At 56.3% G+C, this 21,980-nt stretch overlaps 8 protein-coding genes across 8 annotated transcripts; 4 read left to right on the top strand and 4 right to left on the bottom strand.

The window, feature by feature from the left end:
• Positions 1 to 912: 912 nt before the first annotated feature.
• Positions 913 to 2,151, bottom strand: CkaCkLH20_10122 (inositol polyphosphate kinase; the record flags this gene model as incomplete). Its single annotated transcript, XM_038892836.1, has 2 exons — positions 913 to 1,972; positions 2,078 to 2,151. The coding sequence occupies 2 exons, from the start codon at positions 2,149 to 2,151 to the stop codon at positions 913 to 915; spliced, it is 1,134 nt and encodes a 377-aa protein (XP_038741756.1).
• A 2,531-nt stretch (positions 2,152 to 4,682) lies between these two features.
• Positions 4,683 to 6,410, top strand: CkaCkLH20_10121 (argonaute siRNA chaperone complex subunit Arb1; the record flags this gene model as incomplete). Its single annotated transcript, XM_038892835.1, has 4 exons — positions 4,683 to 4,830; positions 4,941 to 5,007; positions 5,067 to 5,084; positions 5,138 to 6,410. 4 exons carry the CDS (start codon positions 4,683 to 4,685, stop codon positions 6,408 to 6,410), a joined length of 1,506 nt encoding a protein of 501 aa, XP_038741755.1.
• Positions 6,411 to 6,836: 426 nt separating this feature from the next.
• Positions 6,837 to 7,473, bottom strand: CkaCkLH20_10120 (stress response rci peptide; the record flags this gene model as incomplete). The annotated part of the gene is made up of 3 exons (XM_038892834.1): positions 6,837 to 7,205; positions 7,285 to 7,352; positions 7,416 to 7,473. 3 exons carry the CDS (start codon positions 7,471 to 7,473, stop codon positions 6,837 to 6,839), a joined length of 495 nt encoding a protein of 164 aa, XP_038741754.1.
• Positions 7,474 to 8,158: 685 nt separating this feature from the next.
• CkaCkLH20_10119 (pre-mRNA cleavage complex ii protein clp1) lies at positions 8,159 to 9,921 on the top strand (the record flags this gene model as incomplete). The annotated part of the gene is made up of 3 exons (XM_038892833.1): positions 8,159 to 8,278; positions 8,553 to 9,348; positions 9,398 to 9,921. 3 exons carry the CDS (start codon positions 8,159 to 8,161, stop codon positions 9,919 to 9,921), a joined length of 1,440 nt encoding a protein of 479 aa, XP_038741753.1.
• A 1,199-nt stretch (positions 9,922 to 11,120) lies between these two features.
• Positions 11,121 to 12,539, bottom strand: CkaCkLH20_10118 (uncharacterized protein; the record flags this gene model as incomplete). The annotated part of the gene is made up of 8 exons (XM_038892832.1): positions 11,121 to 11,157; positions 11,223 to 11,639; positions 11,714 to 11,851; positions 11,909 to 11,946; positions 12,002 to 12,148; positions 12,213 to 12,259; positions 12,320 to 12,410; positions 12,462 to 12,539. 8 exons carry the CDS (start codon positions 12,537 to 12,539, stop codon positions 11,121 to 11,123), a joined length of 993 nt encoding a protein of 330 aa, XP_038741752.1.
• Positions 12,540 to 15,657: 3,118 nt separating this feature from the next.
• CkaCkLH20_10117 (biotrophy-associated secreted protein 2) lies at positions 15,658 to 16,548 on the top strand (the record flags this gene model as incomplete). Its single annotated transcript, XM_038892831.1, has 2 exons — positions 15,658 to 15,688; positions 15,752 to 16,548. The coding sequence occupies 2 exons, from the start codon at positions 15,658 to 15,660 to the stop codon at positions 16,546 to 16,548; spliced, it is 828 nt and encodes a 275-aa protein (XP_038741751.1).
• Positions 16,549 to 16,983: 435 nt separating this feature from the next.
• CkaCkLH20_10116 (uncharacterized protein) lies at positions 16,984 to 19,434 on the top strand (the record flags this gene model as incomplete). The annotated part of the gene is made up of 1 exon (XM_038892830.1): positions 16,984 to 19,434. One exon carries the CDS (start codon positions 16,984 to 16,986, stop codon positions 19,432 to 19,434), a length of 2,451 nt encoding a protein of 816 aa, XP_038741750.1.
• A 97-nt stretch (positions 19,435 to 19,531) lies between these two features.
• On the bottom strand, positions 19,532 to 21,418 carry CkaCkLH20_10115 (uncharacterized protein; the record flags this gene model as incomplete). The annotated part of the gene is made up of 1 exon (XM_038892829.1): positions 19,532 to 21,418. One exon carries the CDS (start codon positions 21,416 to 21,418, stop codon positions 19,532 to 19,534), a length of 1,887 nt encoding a protein of 628 aa, XP_038741749.1.
• Between the last annotated feature and the right edge of the window lie 562 nt (positions 21,419 to 21,980).

Below are 21,980 nucleotides of genomic sequence, written 5' to 3'. Positions count from 1 at the left end.
CGCAGGTACCTATTCGTACCTTTCAACCACAACTGGGAAGGTTTGAGGCCAAAAGAATACAAAACGCTAACAGTGTTTACTAAAATTCGAGACTTCGTTTGATTTTCGCGAATTTTTTTAATTGGAAAAGTGAGAGGAAGGTAGCCACTGTGGCACTGGAATAGACAGCTACTTCGCGTACCGCGCCTACCGCTGTGGAGGTTTAAAGCAGTGATTCCCCCACAGTCTCCAGACCGAATGGCAGCTCCCAGATTCAGCATGTGAATTCAGACACTGGGATTCTCTGATTATATTTGCATACTCTTCGCACTAACAAGAGTCACATTTGACCAGAAACATTCTTCACTTGTCCTGCTCCAAAAAGCTAGACGTCCGTCGATATTCTTACTTCTGCCATATAGATGCCACTATCGGCCGAGTAACCTCAGTGCTGTGGTCCTGTGTGGGGTTTCCCGCGATCTTAGCAGATGGTATTCTGCATGCTCTTGCATGGAGCCAATGCAGGTCCCTTGTCCGCAAACCTAAAGTTTTCCTGTGCTGCCAGAACAGGATCCATTCACAGCATCATCATGTCACTGAAGACGATCGAAAGATTCGGAGGTGCGCAATAAAAATGGAGTATGTTATTGAAAAGACCCCCGACGCCGGGTGTGATGATATACTTGGGTCATTATCATGGATGCTAGCCCACTGTCCTCTGAGGAGCGACGTCTATTCGCACTCATGTCCGCGCGCTGTATCTGGGTATTGTGATGGTGAGCTTTTGCGCTCGTCTTATGCCTGCCGACGGTCCTCTTGGTCGCACAAATCATGACCTGTAAAACTTTTTGTGTCGTCTGCGGGAGCCGGGTCCGCTATGCCTCGAAGCTCCCCGCGTTCTATCGAACCAACGTATCGTGAGGGCTGGCCTCTTTATCGCACGAGCTTCTTGAAAATGTCAATAAGGCTGCGCACGCCCTTGAGCGTGTTCTCGTCGGGACCCTGGCCGGGAGTCCACTGCGCGTGGGCGAAATCGATGAGCTTCAGGGAGAAGATCTTGGGCAGGGCGGGACCGTCGTCCTCGTCGTCCTCGTCCGCATCGGCGTTCGCAGGGTCTTCGTCGATCAGCGCAATGCCACTATCCACTCTGGAGGTAGTTCTACCAGGCTTCTCGCCCTCGGCGGCCTCGACCTTGTCAGCGACCGCGTTGTTCTGCGCGATGGCATCCCTCAGCTTGTCACCGTCGCCCTCGAAAACGAACAGCAGACTGGCCGAGTACATCCTGCTCTCCTCGGAGGAGAGGACTCGCTCGACGTTGCGCAGGTTGCGCAGGAAGGCCTGAGCAACCGCCTTGCCCAGCTCCTCGTCGATACCGGCAGTCTTGTTGAAAATGAACTTGCGGAAGTTCTCGACAATGTTGTCGGTGTTGACGTGAACACGGCCGTAGTCCTTGTCGTAGATCTTGTAGTCCTCCTCGTCGAGCTCGGACTTGGTAGTCGAGCCGCGGTAGACCTTCATGCCGGCGATTCTGAAGCCCAGAGGGCCGTGTGTGGTCTTGGCGGTGATGTCGTCGAAGCGCTTCTTCTTCTCGGCGGGGGCATCGTCGGCCCAGAGGCGCACGCCGAGCTTGACGTCGAGGATGTTGGGCTTGGTGAAGCCGGCGCCCGAGTTCTCGAGGACTACGGCCTGGTCCGTCTTGATCTTCTTGGACTTGTTCTGCACCCACTGGCCCTTTTCTTGGTCGGCGGGAGGCTCGCCGGTCACGGCTTGGGTCAGCTCCTCCTTGGCAGCCGTTGTCGCGACAGGGCCTGCGACGCCATCCTCGATAGAACTGAGTTCTGCGGAGTCGTTGAGCTGGAGGGTGCCCATGTACAAGGGCATCAATTCGGCGAAATCGGGGTGGCTCTCGTTGGCAGAGCTGTAGAAGTCGACCTCGGCCAGGGTGCAGGGCTTGATGAAGAGTTCACCGGACTCGTCGCACATGGTTCCTGCACTGGAGGTTGGAGCGCGGTTAGAAAGATTCGGTGCTGGCGAGTGGGCGCGCGCGGCGCATAGCTGGTGGTGGAAAGGGGGTAAAGAGGGCTTCTCGACAACTTACTGTCCAGCGACGGTGTGACCGTAGTCGACGAGGTCGGCTTTTGAGGGAATGGGAATCGCCTTCTTGCCCATCATGTCTGCGCGCGTGTGGAGGAGGAAAAGGTAACTGGTGGTGTTCAAAGTCGTAGGTATTTGGCCGAAGCGCTTTTGGTATTCGTAGGTACTCAGGGGGGATCCCAGAACTGTCCTGCGCGCACAGGAGAGAAGTTGGGGTAACCGACAGCTTTGTAGCAGCGGCAGCGGTGACGGCGTGGCAAGAAGAAGCACGGGGCAAAACGACTCAAGAAATCAGCTTTCGGCAAACGGCAGGCAGGAGGGCTTGGCGAAGAGAGAGAGAATCAAGGCAACAGAAGGAGTGGATCGACAGTCTAGAAGGACGGGAGCGAGAGGGGGAGGTTTTAAGAATTGCTGGAGGTCGGGGACAAGGTTATAAAGGAGGGTGAGAGGACAGAAGGAGGTAAGACTCGAGAGAACGAGGCGTAGTCACGATGGATGAGGTGGATGATGAGAGTGGGAATTACGAGGCGCCTGGGGAAAATGAAATGGCATTTCTTTGGGTGGACTCTCAGTGTTCCTGTCAGCTGAAGGACACTGGACCCAAACATCACCGCCAAAGACAGGAGGTAAGGTACTTGCGGTACCTTGGTAGGATTAATTACCCCGTACCTGAATGGAAGTGACAAAAAGGCGAGGTGAGAGCGGCGTGTGGGCGGCATCACCCTCGAAACCCGCCAGAGAATCAGTCAATCAGGTCCCGGGAAACAGCCAGGCGTGGGCGCAGACGCGGGAGGGTGGCAGGGAAGGAGCCCGCAGGAAGAGAGGGGGACTTCAGCGCCTTCCAGGTTCCGTTCAGGGATCTCCGCCTGCGACACGAAGCTATTTTTCTGGACCCTTCTTTACCTTTAGTGCTTTACTACGTACAGGCAAAAAATACGTGGATTAAAAAATGACCCCGCCTGTTGCATCGGTCGCAGATGCAAATTCACCCAAAAAACAAAGGTGGCGGATGTCACTCAGCCACTAACCAATCTACTTCGGTCTTACTCGCGCGATCTTCCTCCATCTGCATCTCCCATCTTTCGTCTCCCGTTCGCTGTTCGTCGATTCTCCTCTCAGTCCGCCTTGTCCAGTTGCTGGCCCTTGTTGATTCGCGTCCGAGGCGCACACGCTCGCCGGCACGAACTATTGGCGTCAACCACTCGAGCCACTCCTTGACCCATGAGGCAAGAGATGCACACAGCAACTTCGCTTTCGTACCCTCGGCCGAGTTCGACCCCAGAACGACCCCATTTTGGCGAGCTCGATGTCTCTTTCCCGACGACACAGACCTTTGAGAAGAGGACGAGATCGCCAGGGGGTTGAAAGCCTCTGTTCGGTCGAAAGACGCATCCATCCCGTTGGGTGATGCGCATCCTGCAGACGATTCGTCAGACCTAGAGTGCCCTGAACAAGATGCTCACCAGGCCACCATCTCACCCAGAACCATGGAATTCATCGTATCCGACTCGTCTCTCACTCTGTTGTAAGCTGTTGTTCTCCAGGCCCGATCATTTCTCGATGGCGGCATGACCGCATACCATGACGAGACGGACACTTTCCAGCGAAACGTTGCCGTTCAACTTCGCCCTCGCCGGATTCTGGAACCAACAGAACGTTGAACAGGTGCATCGCGACACGCACCTGCAGTGTGTCTCATCGCCACTTCACGAAGAACCGGAAACCACCGGTCGTCACCCAGCTCTGGCATCGAAAGCCGGTCGTGCTGGCCACTCACTCTGAGAGGGAATCTCACCGCCGTCGGCTCCAATTCCCACATCAGACACCTTCATAGGATCTCGCGCGTCAGCCGTGCTTTCTGCCATGTGAGCTGCCTAGCTGGCGTGCGTCTGCGTCAGCTGTCATCCACTCCTGCGGCGGCATACGAAGGCACTCCGCCTCAGCTTCCGCCCCAGAGCGAGCCAACCGACTAGTCGTCCTGCAACTCGATGCTGTCGTGTCGTGCAAACTTCCAATATCTCGCAGACCTGCATTCGCAACTGTTAGCGAACCCGACATCTGAGATTTTTATTGGTCCATGTCTGTATCTCCCTGGCGATCAGTTGTGGCAGGCCTCCAATTGTATGAAGCTGATACGTGATTGGATCGCATGAAATTCCAATGGAAGCCTTAGATCCGATCTTCGATCGACTGCCAACTGACTTGGCATGAGGAATGCTGTGATGTGATATTCAGATTGTGGAAGCAGCGAACGAAGGTAGGTCGAGATGGCCAGATCAGGCCAACATGCTGAATTCATCTGAGTTGAAAAGACGGCAACATGCATGAGAAGCAACTTCCCGATATCGCGATCTTTCTCCAGCGTTGAGCAAGTCTTCATAGCCTCAAATTTCAACTGTTGAATATTTTCTGGAACCCCAAGCTCCCTCCAAAGTGCTCTGCAGGTGTATCATGAGCTTGTGCTTTCAAGACGCAGTTGCTACCCATCTCAGTATCAAAGGGCTCTTTCCCATCTAGATAAGATAAATTGAAATCTTTGTCGCAACTGCCCTCTCGATTTCGTTTGCCTTCCAGCGGAGGCGTATATAGGCATTTTCTCATTGAAACCAATGGAAGCCAACTTCTTCCTCAAACCTCATCAACTCACCGGCTTCATCGCAACAACAGCAACGGCAACAGCAACCATGGCTGGAAAGAAGAGTACGGCGTCTCGCGGTCCCACCGCCTTGCCCAAGTACCGGGGAACCGGCTTCGAAGGTTAGTGTTTCTTGTCGTCATCTTCTGCGTCTTCGTTGATGTCGTCACTATCCGATATTGCCATCCCCGCCTTCCTCCGTTTGCTCTGTTCTGCTGCTAAACCTTTCCAGAGTACTACGCCGATCCTCCCATGACGGCGGAGGAGGCCAGGGAAGAGAAGGAGAACATCTACAACCCGTGAGTGCTTCTTCCCGTGAACTTGGAAGTGGTGAGACGTCACTAACTTTAGCAACCAGGTCCTTGCCCTTCGTCGAGTAGGTGCCTTCCCGGCCAACCATTTCCATCTCCTTTTAACCGATTCCATCAGGCGAATTCAAGCATGTATCCAACGCTTCCGCTCCCGCCGCCGCATCAGTGGCTCCGAAGCCACCCAGCCTTTCAACCAGTACCTATTTCTTGGCGGCGTCGATACGTCTCCCCGTCTGTTCGGCGGTAACACAGATCAAGACGTGCAGGACATGACCCCAGACGAGCGCAGAACAGCAACGGCCACCGACGTCGTTTACAACTCCGGTGGCGGCAGTCGATTCTACAGCGCAGACGATCCCGAAGGCTGGGATGTCGACTTCGCGGGTGTCGTCGCTGGCTTTCTGTCGGAGAACTTGGCGGCGAGCACCAGCTGGGACTACCTCCGCATGGGAAAGGCCATTGGCATCATTGAGAACTTTCTCAACTACGTTCTGCAACACGACGTCTGTCCCGAGTACGCGGACAATATCAGACACGCCCTCAGCTACTGTGACAGAGCCAAGATCGATCTTCCCCTCACTCATCAGGCTCTGATCAGCTTTCCCGGTCAGTTCAACCTGGCGATGTGCGAGCTGTTCTGCCCCGATTTCTTCTTTATCAACGAAGGCGAAGGCGAAGGTGAAGGCGACAATCTGGCTAGTTTCAAGCGCCGCGATGACTTCAACCCAGCCGCGGTCGCAAAGCTGGCGCTCGCTGTTGGCGTGGTTCACATGGGCGTCGACAAGGTGAAGGCAGGCATGATGCTCCGTGCTGTGGACAACATTGAGAAGGCAAAAACGACCGATGAGGCTTCAGTCAAGGTGCCCAAGGTTCTTGGTGAAGAGAATTGCAGTATGGAGGTTGCCGACATTCACCGCGCTCCCAAGTCGTTGTGTGAAGCTATTGGAGGCATCCGAGTCGGTGATGACATGACATACGGTTTCACTGCCATGGGCAAGCTCGTCCTTCGGCCTTGTATCATCCAGGATGGATACGACCATGGCGACGACGGCAGCATCGAGGCGACGAAGGCCAACGACGGAGCCGACGAGAGAACCGACGTTGAAGCTGGCACCAGCGATGTCCTTCACACTTTCATCGTCGACGACGACATACTCGGTCGACTACAGCCCGGCTTCAAAATGCAGCTGTGCATTGTCCACCTGGACAACGGCGTCTCCTTCATCAAGCAGGTGCGATCGATCTTCGTGGCATGGCATACTTTTCTTCCTCAGAATTTGATGGCTCATTTCAAAGAGCCAGTGGCTAACGATCGTCCCGCCCCTTCCGTCGCCAACCCGAACGCGGAAGAGTACGATGAGTCTCTGGAAAAGAGCTTTGGTAGCGCATGAGTTTTTGATCGCGACTAGGTCTTGGTCTCGGTCTTGGTGTCGTTGGAGTCATTGGGGACTGGCTGGATGAATCAGACGAACAAATCGGGAAGCAACGGGTCAAAAACGGCAATGGGGAACGGCGTTGGACAGCGGCGCCCACGGGGAAAACAGATAGATACCCGACAATGGAATTGATATGATTCAAGACGAAATTGGTACAAAAGCTGTGGCAACATAAATCGTACAACGTAGAGACTCGTCGATCCTAGGCAACCCAAACGCCAAACGGCGGGGAGTTTCATTCAGAGACCACCCCCGCCTCAACCAATTTACACAAACCGTCCGTCGCAAACAAAAACACCCCTATGAAAATAAAACACACGGCCCAACGGGGAAGAAAGCAGCACGCAATCTACTTCTAAGAGCCCCTCATCTAGATCCTCCTCAGTCCCGGGTCTGAATCTTGTTGTCGCCGGCAACGGCCTGGGCGTAGGTGGGCGGCACCGCGCCGTCGCTGCTCCCCTCGCCGGCGCCGTCCTGCTGGGGCCTCGAGCCGCCGACGTTCGCGTTGTTGTTGCTGTTCGTGCCGTAGCTGACGTTTCCGCCCTGCTGGTGCTGCGAGGGACGGGGCTGCGGCTTGGGCTGGCGTGTGTGAGGGGCCGAAGGGCCGTTGCTGCTGTTGGGGCCGTTGCCGTGGACGAAGACGTAGGTGACGCGGCCGCCCTCGCGGTCCTGCTGCGGGAGGGACTCGTACTCGTAGTCAGGCTCGGGGAACTTGGCGATGATGTACCAGGCGTGGATGAGGCCTGGGATCTGTGGGGTTGGGACGTGTCTGTTAGTCTCCGGTGGGGGGAGTTGAGGAGGAGGAGGAGAGGGGAGAGGGAAGACGTACGTAGCCGAGGAGGCAGAGGAGGATGTTGATGAAGGAGTCCGCGGAGCAGATGCCGCGCTTGACCCAGACTGCGAGGAAATGGTTAGTTTTATCGTGCGATGCGATGCGGCGAGAACGAGAGAGAGACGTACCGGGTAGAGGCGGGAACAGAAGGGCCAGGAGGCCGAGGAAGATGTCTGCGGAACACATCTCTAGAGTCTTTTTTGTCGCAAATGTATGTAATGCGTATGCGTATATGGTCTATCTCAGGAAAAAAGTCGTGCGAATTTCTGTATTTGAGTGTTCTACGGATGAATACTGCAGGTAGGAAACGAAAGCGAATGATGTGACGTCCTGGGTCAGCAGGCAGCGAGCAAACCGAACAGGTGGGAGTGGCGGAGCCGCCGGGTGGGCTTGCGTAATGGTGGAGCTGCACCCCGACTGCGGCTGGGTCGCCTGGCTTTCTGCGGGTTTGATTGGGCGGGGCGGGGGAATGTGAGGCCGGTGATGGGGCCTTCGGAGTGGAGCACGGTGGCCGTTGAACGCGGCGGTCCGAGTCTGGATGTTGGGATGCGATGCGATTCAGTGTGAGGTTGATATGGAGGCATTATTCGCCTTCGTCCGGTGTGAGCGAGTCGCTGGAAGTTTGATTTGAAGCGAGGAGATCTTATCTGAGTGGACGAAGAAGGTGTTTGATAGGCGGACTGACTTGTGAGTCTGCTCTTGGGTATAAACCCTCGTTGAAGAATCCAACGCTCATGTGCTGAGATAGGTGCCTGTGAGATCATCTAAACATGTGTAGCTGACCAGATAAATTGCATCACAAAAATTATACGAGAGCGCGAATGTTGATCATTCCAGGTACTGTGCTTCAACTGACTTATCGTAGTCAAAAATGCAGGAACCGCCCGCCCTGAAGATCAGCGACGGGAGACCAGAACCCCGCCAAATAAACCCCCGCCGGAGCTCCCGCACGGACCATCTGTCCCTGAGTGATGTCAACCCAGCAAGCTCCGTTTTCCTAAGGCGCGTCCAGAACATCTCCAATCCCATTTCCATTTACACGCGACTCGGATCCTCGGACCGCAACCTGCACGTCGCAAGTTTGTACCGTCGGTAGCGGTCGCCAAAATCATTCCCCCGCCCGGCATACACCTCCCATGAAAACCACATAGCGAAATCATGTCGATTCCCGGCTTGGGCCAGCTGGCGGCGCCGGTACACAACCACCCCAAACCCCGTTGTCGGATCGATGGAAAGCAAAGAGCTAACCACAACGGCAACAACAGCAACCGGCGCACGCGAACCAGACCCGATCGATAAGACTCAACCCCTTCTGGGAGTGGCGCTTCGAAGCCCCCTTCGGCTCCGACCTCACCGTCAAGCTCCTCTCCGGCACCGCAGAAAAGGACGGCACCGAACTCGCCCTGCACCACCCCTACACCTTCTCCGGCACGAAGTCCAAGGTCCTCACCCTGCAGGGCTGCGAGCTCGAGGTCGACGGCACCCCCGCCCGCGAGCACCTCGCCGAGTACCACGCGCCCCAGGACTCACCCGCCAACGCCCACGTCAACCTCCACTTCCAGCTCACCGCCATGCGCCAGCGCGCCGCCCTCGAGCGCAGGGAGGGCCCCCGCGTCGCCGTCTGCGGGCCCCGCACCTCGGGGAAGACGACCCTCGCGAGGACGCTGGCCAGCTACGCCGCCCGCGTCGGGGCCCAGCCGCTGGTCGTCAACACGGACCCGAAGGAGGGCGTCCTGAGTCTGCCCGGCACGCTGAGCGCCAGCGTTGTCGGGAGCGTGTTGGACGTGGAGGCCGTCGACGGGTGGGGGACGACGCCGACGAGCGGGCCGAGCCAGGTGCCGGTGAAGCTGCCCTTGGTGTATTACTACGGTCACGCGAGCGCCGAGGAGGACCCTGGGAAGTATAAGGAGCTGGTGAGCAAGATGGCGGCTACGGTCACGTCAAGGCTGGGGCAGGATGCGGATGTGAAGAGCGCGGGGATGATTATTGATACCTTTGGGTGGAGTGAGGAGAGTGAGGCCGGAATGGACCTCTTCGCACACGTCGTCGAGGAGTTGTCAGGTACGTGTGCTCTTGGTTTGGATTCGTGGGCTGCGCTAATCTGATACAGTGAACATCATCATCGTTCTCGGCTCGTCCCATCTTCATGCAGATATACAAAAGAGATTCGCAACGGACAAGACGAGCCTCGGGGAACAGTACAGCATCGTACTCCTCGACAAGTCCGACGGTGTGGTGGAGCGCGACGAGGGGTTCATGCAGCAGGCGTGCGAGGCCTCGATCAAGGAGTACTTCTTCGGCTCCGTCGGCCGGACCCTGAGCCCCGCGACGCAACAGGTCGACTTCGACAGCCTGACGATATACGGCCTGGGCGACGTGTACGGAAACGACGGCCTGACGAAGGTCGACCCGTCCGAGCTCGTCGCCCACTGGACGCTGGCCATCGTGTACGCGTCGGTCAAGGATAACCCGGAGACGATCAGGACGTCCAACGTCATGGGCTACGTGTACATCGCGGACGTCGACAAGGAGAAGCGGAAGCTGAGGATACTGGCGCCGGTCAGCGGTCGCTTGGGTGATCGGCCGCTGTTGATGGGCAAGTGGCCGGAACCGTATATTAACTTGTTAGGATGAAATTCAGTGATACCACAATCGTCACGTATCTTTCAGAGGCGTGTTTTAATCTCATGATGTTGCTGGGGTTTTCAACAGACAGCTCGGGGAACATGATACCCAGGATAGAAGAGGCCCGGCCAAACCTATAAGGAAACACCACGAGATGTCAAGCCTCGGGAACAGCCTCGATCACGGACTGATGCTCTGTCTCAACCCTCACAGTGCTGATCAACCCAGCGGCGCCGTCACTACTGAACCAATCTTCTCAATTTCGCGTGCCGTCGTTGGATTAATGTCGCCCCCAGAAAGAACAACGGCTGGCTACCTTAGCCTGCGGCGCGAGTTCATGAATGATGCCCTTGATCTACACGTGGGAAATAGTTGGGACGGCAAACACCATGTTCACCTGATGTATGGCACTCGCCGCAGGGATGACCGAGGTATTTTTTCATCGCAAGTTTGAGTCCTGTCAAGCGCTTCTGATATCCCTCCTCTTCTAGGATGATGATCCTTCCAGGCTGAGCTGTTGAATACACAGGAAAGATATTTGTCAAGCTTGGCATCGTTGATGGCGTCGATTCGGTAAGCCGCATCTGGGCTATGGATTTGTTGACTCGAGTGGGCCAGATCGTTGGGGCGAGATCAAACAAACAACCAGCGATTGTAACGTGATACTGATTTCCTCTTCCTACGAGACCACGCTGCCGCCATTACACACAACTCACCAGCAAACGAATCACTTGAAGCAGACACAATGCGACGGTTTGGGAAAGGCAGCCCGATCTGCTCTAGGAAAGATCACCAAACCACACAAACAAGTCCGGCGACGACTCACAGGGTCTGCGAGGCAGTATAAAACACAAAAAGGAAAGCAGACGGGAGGAATTGAGCCTCACGCGGGGGTCGAACCCGCAACCTTGAGATTAAGAGTCTCACGCTCTACCGATTGAGCTAGCAAGGCCTGCGAGTAATGATTGTTGAACGGTGAGGCCGTGGGAGGCACCAAGGAGCGAGCGAGGTGGAGCGGTAGGGCACGGTGAGAAAATCTCTTCATCGTGAAGCCTTTTTTCATCAAATTTTTTTCTTTGCTTGCCGGCACGGGAAATGTGGAACTCGCCGGAGGGGCGACGGGGTCGGGGTCCCGTTCCGTGGGAATCCACTCCTGGCCGACGCCCCCGCCCTTCCTGATCCGGCAGGGTCAAGAGACCTATTATGACCTAACTTGCTTCAGGTTTCCTCCCGTACACCACGATCCTGCCCCACGTCAGTCAACATCATCATCATATCACGGCGAGAGGAAGAAGATAAGGAGGGCTCACATGGGCCAATACGCGTGAATACTCCGATCGCCCACATCCTTCCTGGTCTGCGCGGCGAGGACGTTCACCTCGTCGGCGCGCCAGCCGAGCCCGCGCGTCAGGAAGGCCATGAGGAACCCCTGCAGGCCGCTGGTGATGTTCTCGTAGTTCCAGGCGCCGAGCTCCTTGAACTTGGGGTCGCGCGGCCAGGTGTTGCTGGGCCACTTGAAGCGCATCTCGACGACGTCGACGAAGCCGGCCGCCTCCATCAGGGGCCGCAGGGCGTCGAGCTCGATGAAGGCGTTGCCCATCTTGGCGGCCGCGTCGCCGAGGTGCGCCATGGACTTGTGGAGCGCGTGCTCCGGCGTCAGGGTGCCGTCGTCGGAGAGGGGGAGGCCGAATTCTTGGAGCTCGAGGTAACCGCCTGGGGTGAGGTTTCTGTTTTTTGGGCGTCGGTGTGTGAGAGAGGAGGTTGTGAAGAGGATGATTAGGGGAGGGGAGGGGGGATTTACGCGTAGGACTGGCGGAGGTATTCTTCCCACTTGGAGATGGCCGAGTTCATCATCCGGCTGTGGATGTAATCGAAGGGGCGCGAGTAGGTCCAGCTGTCCTCGATGTCGTCGACTTCGAATTTGACGTTGGGCGGGACGCTGCGTGTGTGAGCAGTCTGGAGAGAGTCTGGCATTGGAGCTATTGGGTCGGCTTACAACTGCGGCTGGGTGGGAGACAGGTCGACGCCGATGACCTGTGATGTCGAAAGTCAGAACACGTTCGAGGGGCCCCAGATCGTTTTCACTCACCTCCGAGTCGGCGTGCTCATCCGCGTAGTCCATCGCCCAGATCCCCGTCCCCGTGCCGAGGTCGAGCACGCGCCCGACCTTGGTCTCCGGCTCGTTGGGCGGAGAGAGGCCCAGCTTGCCGTCTAATGAGAGACAGAAGATGTGGTGCTGGAGGTCTTGGGTTCACGGCAAAATCAGCGAGTCGCTCGTGGTCGGCGAGTTTCTTAATGACGCTACCTAGCCGCTCGTTCTCCTCTTCGTCGTTCGGGAAGTGGTATCCTTGAAGCCTGTCAGCACTCTCGTCTCTGACGTCTGACTGCGAAGTCTTTTGTCACTTACTTCCATCTCGGAACTTGTGGTACGTGCGGCCGTTCTCTTTGCGATAGTCTAAGATCGAGCTGCGCAAACTAGCCGTGGAAGACGTTCCGTCCTGTCATGAAGGTTAGTGATGCCGCGACGACCACCGCCGAAGTATACTCACCTCACCCAACGATGAATCGTTATCATTGAAGTCGTCCGGCTCAACCGCGACTCCCGCGTCCGCTTGTAAGATGGACATGCTGCGAATTACAGAGATCTCTTGGCTAGATGAGGTGGAAACAAGCTCCAGCGGAGAAGTTGTGCAACGCGACGGGCCCGGGTCCTTGGGAAAGTGATGGAACGAAGACGCGGGGTCTGCTTTACTGTTTGTTGGGACGGGCTAATTCCATCCTGTCGAGTGCTCCCCGCATCCAAATGGCGTCGACGCCATCGAGTACTTGGACTAGCCTACGGGAGCGGCATCCTCTGGTCAGCGCCCACGAGGCACGCGAAATCCTAGGGACAGTGTGCGCGGTGGAGCGCCCGCCAGTCCCGGGAGCCAGGTCAGGACTCGAGGGGACTAGGATGGTTTGCATTTTGACAGCGGGAGTCAAGGGTAGGACTCCGTCGACCGGTGGGATCGAATGGCGGTCGATGTTCCTTGTCCAATGAGGTTAACGAAAGACCGTGGACGGGCGGTCACGTTCAGCCTCCGAGTGCGTCCCTGGGTCTGAGATGCTTGGATTCTGATAGGGGAAGGATGGAGCAAGAAGGATTGGAAGCGGAATAGTTGCTGACATGCGGTCGTAGCTTCACGAATCGGCCAATCGCGCAGTGTCTGCCGACGGTGGTTTTCGACGAGCTCTGGAATGAGGGTGGGATGCTTTCCGGGCGCATGTCGAAGCTAGTAGACGCATGTCTTGAACCTTGCCAAGTCGTGCCGCAAGCCTTCCTCTAGTACCGTGTAGAGACAGATGCCTTTGACTGATGGAATGAGGGCCAATCGAACGATGTGGTGGCCATGACAGGAAAGGGTCGGAGGAAGCTCCGTAGGAACTGCTTCGACACGAGTCAGTTGAGATGGCTGGTTTGGTGGTGGCTGACGACAACCAAGTCAGTGCTGTGATTTGATATCTATTCAGTATCGCAGAATACTACGAGGCGAATATCATGTTGCGGTTGTCGTATGAAGTAAAACCATATCAGGAAGACGGGTCTCTGTCGTCGACAGCGTCGTTTACCAATACCGTTTACCAATATCCTCCCACCGCTTTCGTCAGTCGTGTAGCTCCTGGCTTCTTCTGATGTCTAATGTCGAGGAGGACTGAGGCAATTTGGCGGCAATCGATGAGAGGTCGCCTTGAAATTGAAGCCAGACACAATGTGTTGATTCATTTTTCAGCAATGAGGGTGGTTTCTTGCGGTCACTAGCTGCTCGTACGATTACCATTCTCGTCCTTCTGGATGGCCTCACTGCTAAGCTGTCGCGTCTCACCGCTCAAAGCTCCGACTGCGGAGGCCGCCCTGCTTCAAGGTACCATGCGAGGTGGGTGACTTGATCGACTCGCGGCCATGAGCTCGCAATTTGAGGAACCAGTGGGCTCAATGTTCTACAGTGATAATTCTTGTAAGCCCATCTTTTGAGACAGAAGATTGGGGATGAGATCTGAGGGGATCTCTTGACAGGTGTCGTGCTCATCGAAGTGACGTTCCCCTTGGAGTTGGCCACATTGACTTGACGGCGTCGGAATAGCGCTGCGGCGCATGACCATTTATTAAAAAGCACACTTATTTTATCGAAACGTAACGTATTGAGTCGATAAGCACTTCTGATTCAACGATCTGGAGAAGATTGAGACTTTGTGAAGTGGAAGAAGACATGCTCATTTTCCTGCCCGTTCAGGGGCTCTGCAGATGAGATAAGCAGCTACAGTGACATCCCCGGAGAAAAGACAGGGTATCCATCCCCTGCCACTGCCACCGACTGCGCCGCCCCTGTGCTTGAAGAAAGTCAATTGCCGCTCTCAGGGCATCATTTGGTCCCATCACATGAATATGGATGTTTGTTTGATTCTTCAGAAACTCTGCTGAACTTTCGAGATGGACGTTTGATCAGCCTGATGATTCGCAGTGTGCGGACAGAACCTCTGGAGAAAACACCCATGTGATGCGATCTCTCTTCCTGAACAACTCGGCGCCATCATTGAGCCGTCGGCAAGTCTGTTCCGCAGCCTACCCCGACCGATGACGCTTTCTTCATTCTCGGTGGATATTCCAAAACTCCGACAGAAACATCATGGGCAGCAAAACCAGCCTCAGTGGACTGTACAAATCGATCTCGTTGGCTCAGAGCACTTATTCGCCCCTTGACGGCAGAAGATCTCTCATACGTTCATGCTAAGAAGAGGCGCACCAGACACTAACCCGCACCATCTCCTCAAAGCAGCGCCTCCTCCCACATTTCCTTCCCCCTTGCGACCAGCGAGTTAGGCCGAACTGGAGCCAAGATGGATCTCGCGAATAGGGGCAGCTCCAGCCCAAAACAGCTTCCATCGGACACACGGCACACCGAGCTGACAGCGGCTGTGGTTTCAGGGTTTCGCAATGCTGGCCCGGGCCCAGACGAGAGACGGCAGACGAATGAAGAGCCATCGTCGGCAGGTCGCTCTGCGCATCTGCGAAGACGGGGAAACTTGGATCGTCGGAAGATCCGTAGCAGGGGAGACGCCCAATGCAGAACACCCAACCACCATCTCACTACCGTTGGACCTTTTTCTTCAACGTCGAGGGTGTCGATTTTCTTCAGCTCGTCTGGGTCAGGGGCTCCAGTGTTTGGGCCCATCTCGCCGTTCTCCGATGTTTGGTCTCATCCGAAACATTGGCCCGACAGGGACGGCCTCGTCTGTGACCTGGCCCTGGGCGATCAGCCTCAACGACCTCACTGGCTGGTCTTGCGGCTCGTTCCCTCAATTTTTCTTCTTCTCAGTCGAGTGTCGTCGACCGGATGAGATCGCCGAGTGGCGGTCCTCCAAGTGCGGTCGGGTCTTCGTACTACGATGACTACCGTCTCCAGTTACGTTCGCTCATGCTCAGCCTCAGTTCCGGAAACGCGCCCCTGTGACAGAGTTGCGTCGCATCTCCAGCTAGGCCGGTTGACATGGCGGGAGACATCAGCAAGCGCGGAGGGCTTTGACGGACTTGCATCAATGTTCGGATCGTCTTGTCGAGGATGGAGCTGTGTTATTTAAGACGACAGGCGTCCGCGGAGGTATGTATGTCGGAACTAATCTGGAGCATCGACAGCAAGCCTGCAGACATCTAGACACTATCTCCATTTTAATATCTGGTGTTTTGATAATACCTTTCTTCTTCTCATCATGGTTCGCTTCTCCGTTGCCGCAGCCCTCTGTAAGTCTACACTCAAAGACCTACTTCAGGATTGAGGAACTATCCATGCTAACAATATTCCAGTCGCTGCCACAGCACTTGCCATCCCAAGCCCCCTCACACCAGACCCTTCCGGAGCCAAGAACGTCGGCAACGGGAAGGGCGTCCAGTTCATCGGCGGCGCTTGTCTGAACAGCAAAGACTGCGCCTCGACATGCTGCGCAACACTGAACGGCGCAGGCATCTGTTCCGGGCTCGGAGCCCAGTTCCAGGCGGGCAAGACAGGGTGCGGTTTCGGCGACGGCGGTGCCGCCGCAGCAGCCCCTGCCGCCTCGCCGTCCATGGCGGCTGCAGCGGATACCGGGAACAACAATGCCGGCGGGGCAGCAACAGGCGCGGCGGGCTCTCAGAACGTCGGCAAGGGTAACGGGCAGCAGTTCATCACCGGGCAGTGCCTGACGGACGCGGACTGCGCGTCGGGGTGCTGCGCGGGGCTGAACGGCAAAGGAGCCTGTTCCGCCCGGGCAGTCGCAAACGAGAATGGCAAGACCGGTTGCGGGTTCGGCGGCGCCGGAGGTGCGGCCGGAGCGGGCACGGATGCCGAGGCCGCCGCGCCGTCTACGCCAGCCCAAGCTGCCCCGGCTGCACCGGCCGCCCCGGCTACTGGCAACGCGGGCTCTGGGGCCGCGGCAGGCGACGCTCAGGGAGCGCCCGGATCTCAGAACGTTGGAAAGGGCAACGGGCAGCAGTTCATCACGGGCCAGTGCACTTCAGATGCGGATTGTGCCTCTGGATGCTGCGCCGGTCCGAAGGGGGTTTGCTCTGCGAGGGCGGTTGCGACAGAGCAAGGGAAGACAGGATGCGGCTTCACCGCGGCGTAATGGCCCACTTTCGTACAAAACGGAAGAACCATAAAATGACTGGAATTCGCGGCGTTATGGACGGGGCGCAAGGTTTGGTTGAAAATTGTTGTCAGGCACACCAGGATACCAGTAGCAAATGGACAAAGGTTGAATCATCCCGCAAGGCAGACTGATGCTCGTACTTGACCACCATGACGATCATCCAGCCCTTAATAGGCAGTCGGTTGTGCGGAATTAGGCCCGTCGCAGTCAATACTTCGTCTTGCCGCCTGGATTGAGACAGCTGAACGGCGCTTGTGCATTAGGCGGACAGGGGTCTAAGAAGCTGAAAAATCAGCTGTTCAGTCCATGAAAAGGTTGTGTCTCCCGGTTTCTTGTTCTTATGAGCTCTGATTTTACTGCCGAAGACTCATATCAAGCACTTCTTGTGAACTCGAACAGACGTGTTTAGCAATGGATCCATACCGGTACAAAGCCCTTCACCCGGGCGAGATCCGGTTGCTTCGGCTCCACCCGGCGCCGGACCCGGACCAGGACCTGACCGGCTCAATCGTTCACCACAAGCTGTCGAACCCAACATACTGCGAGCACCCCGACGGGCCGTATCTCCAACACGATCTGGCATATGAGGCAGTCTCATATCACTGGGGCAGCAATACCAAGACGCCCTTCAAACTGCTTGTCCGAGACGAAGGCGCCGATGTCGATAGCCCGGCGACCATCGTCCCGCTCACGGCCGCGCTGCACACTCTCCTCCGCCAACTGGCTTATTCGGACAACGACCGAGTAGTCTGGGTAGATGCCATCTGCATCAACCAGGTCCTAAGCACCACCAACGTCGAAAAGGGCGAGCAAATCCGTCTCATGCCAGACATCTACCGCATCGCATCTCGCGTGCTCGTGTACCTCGGCCCAGCCGCCGACAACAGCGACCTCGCCATCGACTTCCTCCAAGAGATATCAAAATACTACAAATACCTCGACGAGCTCCTCCCCAGCGCCAGCTTCGAGGCAGCGCTGGCCGCCGGCTTCGTCATGCCGCCCAAGAACGCGCCCGAGTGGGCGGCCCTGCGCGCCTTCTGGCGCAGGGCCTGGTTCCGTCGCGTCTGGGTGATCCAGGAGTTCGTCAACGCCACCGAGATCGTCGTGCTGTGCGGGCCCCGCGAGGTCGACTGGCGGAAGCTCTTCCTCGCGGCCAGCGCCTACGTCGACAACATCCGCCTCGCGCACAACGGGTACCAGTCCAACTGGCTCGTCCCGCTGCGGCAGCTGCCGTGGTACCAGAACTGGAGGCTCGGTCAGTGGCGGGAGGCGCACGAAGGCGCGCGGTCGATGTTTACGATTGCGGACTTCCGTCTGAGGCGGGACGGGTACATGTCGCCGGCGTACATGTACATCAACATGACGGAGCGCGACGAGAATGACCGGTGGGAGCAGCCGATTCCGTTCAAGAAGGGTTTCGAAGCCATTTGCTACTTCCAGAGGCTCGTGAGGCCGAGAATGTTGCAGGATAGGGCGGACGGGATCGCGTTTCCGCACGGCAAGAAGGGGATGTTGGAACTACTTCTCACGACGGAGAACTTCTTGGCGACGCACCCCGTTGATCGCATTTACGCACTGCTGGGGATGGCTGGGGATGTGGACGGTGATGATTTTGCGCCGATCTACTCCAAAGAGCAGACGGTGGCGACGGTGAGCAAGAGATTCGCTTTGGGGTTGCTGAAAAGGGGTCAGGGGGCGCAGGTCCTCTCACGCTCGGGGCTGCGGCCGAAGACGACTGCCGGAAACGATGAGAGTCAGGATGAAAGACCGTCGTGGGTGCCGAATTGGACGGATGTCGTATATGCTCAGGACAAGTGGTCGGGATTCACCATGCTCGTTGGCGATCGGTCAGAGGATGGAGCCGGATCAGGTGCCGATGCTACGGCAACAGCAGCATCACCGACGGCCGAGACAGCTTCATCGCCGACAAACGGCGAAGGCGCTCCAAAGAAGGACGACAAGTTCCGAATGTACACCGCCTCTGGCGATACGGATTTCTCTTACCGCCTCGACGAGCGCCAGAACGTGCTCTACGTCAAGGGCATCGCCGTCGACGTGGTGGCCGCAATCATACCCGGCAAGCTCCTAATGGGCACATTCATGCAAGACTTCTTGATAAAGTCTACGTTCAAGCACACGGGGAAAGGCTACCCGACCGGCGAACCGATCGACGAGGTCATCTGGCGCACCCACATCGCCAACCGCACGCTCATGGGCGAGATGCCAGATGAAAAGCATCGCGACCTCTACGAGATCGTGAAAGCTCGAGACTATCAGATGTTCCAATTCGCAACGTTTATTGCCGTCGCGGCCTGCATCATCGCGACGCCTCTGGTTCTGGTCATCGTACGACGGGTACCGTTTTACTTCGAATCTGCCATTCTGGGAGCATTGTGGCATAAAGAATACTTGCCGCTGCGCGCCGCTGGTGTGCTCCTGTTCCTCGCTCCTCTGCTGAAGAATCTACACTGGGTGTATGCCATACCTCTCCTGCTATACATGGCATATCTCGGGGCCACTCAGGTCTGGGCTACTGGCGTTTTGCTGCTCGTGTCAAAGCTGGGCGTTGTCTCCTCCGCGGTCCCGGGGCTACTTCCGCCGGAATGCATGTTGTATACGGACGCGATGGCCAGGTTCATGAACAAGTGCAACCTTGCGGTGACCAATGCTGGACTGGTTGGGCTGCTCCCGCTGGCGACGCAAGTGGGTGACGCAATTGCCATCGTACATGGATGTGATGCGCCCTTCGTGTTGAGAATTGGTGAGAATGGATTGTGGAGGGTCGTCGGCGAGTGCTACGTCCACGGCATCATGGACGGTGCATTGGCAGACTCGGCTGCTGAGGAAGTCGGGTTGTATTGATTTCCCAAACATGCGATGGTTATTTGTAGTGAAAGTGAATTAAATACTAAGTTACCTAAATTACAAGTATGTAATATGACCTGCTCTATTTTCCTTTCTAATCGTTCCTGAAGCTCTTCTCACTTATCCACCTAGTAAACCTGACGGCAGGAACATCGACCAGCCTGTTAAACACATCGCTAACCCATAGCAACACAAATGTGTTTACCAACATACCCCATATGAAGGAAGTCCCGTAGATTGATATAGCCTTATGCAGCCCCTCGAGAGCTACCTCTGACGAGATCCCGGCTGGAGGTTGTCTGAAGACGGCCTCTGCCTGCGCCAGAGCAACCTGTGCCGGGTTGATCCACCTGACACCAACGGCGTGGTTGACCATTCCATGCCAAAGATAAAGCGAATAAGAGAGCTGTCCCAGGTACTGGGATACGCTGGTGGTGAAAAGGCGTTGGAGGAATGGCTCCCTATTCTCAAGATTCAAGCTCACGGCGGGCTGGCTGGCGGAACCCTCACCGTTGTCCGAATCTCGAGGGGCGTTAGCAGACGACAGTGCCTCGTCCATCTCCATTTTTTCTTGTTCGTTGAGGGCTGGGTTGGTCCGGTACCACGGCATCCGAATGTCGCAGCGCACCAGAGACCTGAAAATCCGGCCAGCATTGACCGGCGGGAAGTACATCAGCGCGATGATGAATAGAATGGCACCGATGGCGTTCCAGTAGAGTTGGATGCGGTCGTCGTTGCCTCGGTCAAGGTAGTATGGTGAGACGAGCGTCGGGTTATTCATCCACTTGAATCCCGGGGTGATGGCCCCCTTGATCTCCGGAAAGCACATCATGTGGATGCCGAGAAGAAAGAATGAAAATGTCCAGACATAACGGAATGCCGCCATGCATCGTCGGAAGATGTTCCGAGCGACTGGCGTGATGGAAGTCGGTAGCTCGTCGTGCTGTTTAGCCGCCGGCACGATAATGGAGAGCTCTGCCAGCAGCAGCCCGACCGGAAAGAGTGCCTTGTCCCATTCTCCGTTGTGAACGAGCCAGTAGACCACTAGCATCGTGGCTGCAATGTGAATCCACCGTCTTGCCCGGGCGAATATAAGGAGCAGCATGAACACGAGCAGCGACCCTTGGAACTCGACGGGAATTGTCCAGAGATGGCCGTCGTATATCATACCGGCGATGTTCTCTCGGCCCTTGATGCTCTTGAACGGATAAATCAAGGCGACGAGGTCCCAGAACCAGTGCTGCAATTGCTCGCCGAGAGTCGCTTTGACGGGAGGAACCAGAGCTCGTGTGGGGTCTTTGATGTAATAGCCGAAGTGCACCATGACTGCAATAATGAATGTGCTGGCGACGATTGGCAGGTAGAGGCGGAGAGGCCGGCGGAAAGATGAGCCAACGAGTGTGTTGAGGAACTGATCGTTCTTGCGCTGGTAGATCATCGTCAGGGACCTGATCGTGAGAACATAGCCGGAGATGACGAAAAAGACCGCGACGCTCGAACGGCCGGAGTGAAGGATCCTGATCATGCTCATTTGCGAGAACCAGTTATAGGCAGGAGTCACCATGTAGCCCATCCTCAGGCTTGGGTACCAAAGGTACGTGATGTGGAAGATGTAGACCGTGAAGGCGGCGACTCCTCGCAGACCATCGAGATATGCTGTGGGACTGAGGCGTTTTGGCGTGGTCCGGCTCGATTTGCATGTGTAGTATTGGATCGGACTGAGAATGAAACCGGGGAGTATCGTAAACAGGACTGGTCGCGCATAGGCGAAGATTCGGGAAGCCTTGTCTCGCCAAATTTGTTCTTGTTCCTCGTCGACGTAGTCGCCGATCACGGAAATGACGGAGTTCCTCGCGGACCTGAACGACATGAGAAGAGGTGAGGTAACATGCTCCGGGTTTTGGTCGGCGCCATCGTTGAGCGGTATTTGCGAGTCTGCAGAAGAGCCCAATCCTTCGCCGAAAGGGTCGGTGAACGTCATGACGAGGGTATTGACGATCGACGTTCTTGCTGCTCGAGAGCTTGGCGCTGGTCGCGTAGAAACCAGAGTTCTGCGCGGTAGACGCCCAGTGAAGGGTTATGAACGAAAAACGAAAGTCTTCTGAGCCTCTCGTGAGACCAGGAAATGGCGTCCGCTATTGTCGATTGTCTAAGGAGAAAGGCGGCGAGGAGAGGGCCTGTCCACCAGGATGTAAATCTTCTTATTAGTCTTGCAACGACCTGGCTTGATATGACTGGACCCTAATCGCCTGAAGCAATGACTGCAGATCAACGGAAGCGGGTAGGGCTTGTAATGGCTGCTTTAGACTCACGCGAATCGATGAGCACATCTCAAATCGGGACGGTTACCATATTGATGAGGCTGTAGCTCCTACAGGTAACGGCCGCTTCAGTCCACCCGGAATTGGACTACAGACGGATGGCAAGCCTAGCCTTCGGCGAGAGCGACTTTATGAGAAAGTCTGTATGCATTCTTGCTAAGATGTTCCCTACTTTGCCTCCGAAGCCCGGGCTTCGTCTCATTAAAATCCGAGGCAAGGGAG

This window comes from Colletotrichum karsti, assembly GCF_011947395.1.
Source record: "Colletotrichum karsti strain CkLH20 chromosome Unknown Scaffold38, whole genome shotgun sequence".
Taxonomy (NCBI): domain Eukaryota; kingdom Fungi; phylum Ascomycota; class Sordariomycetes; order Glomerellales; family Glomerellaceae; genus Colletotrichum; species Colletotrichum karsti.
This window is presented reverse-complemented; position numbering and strand designations above follow the sequence as displayed.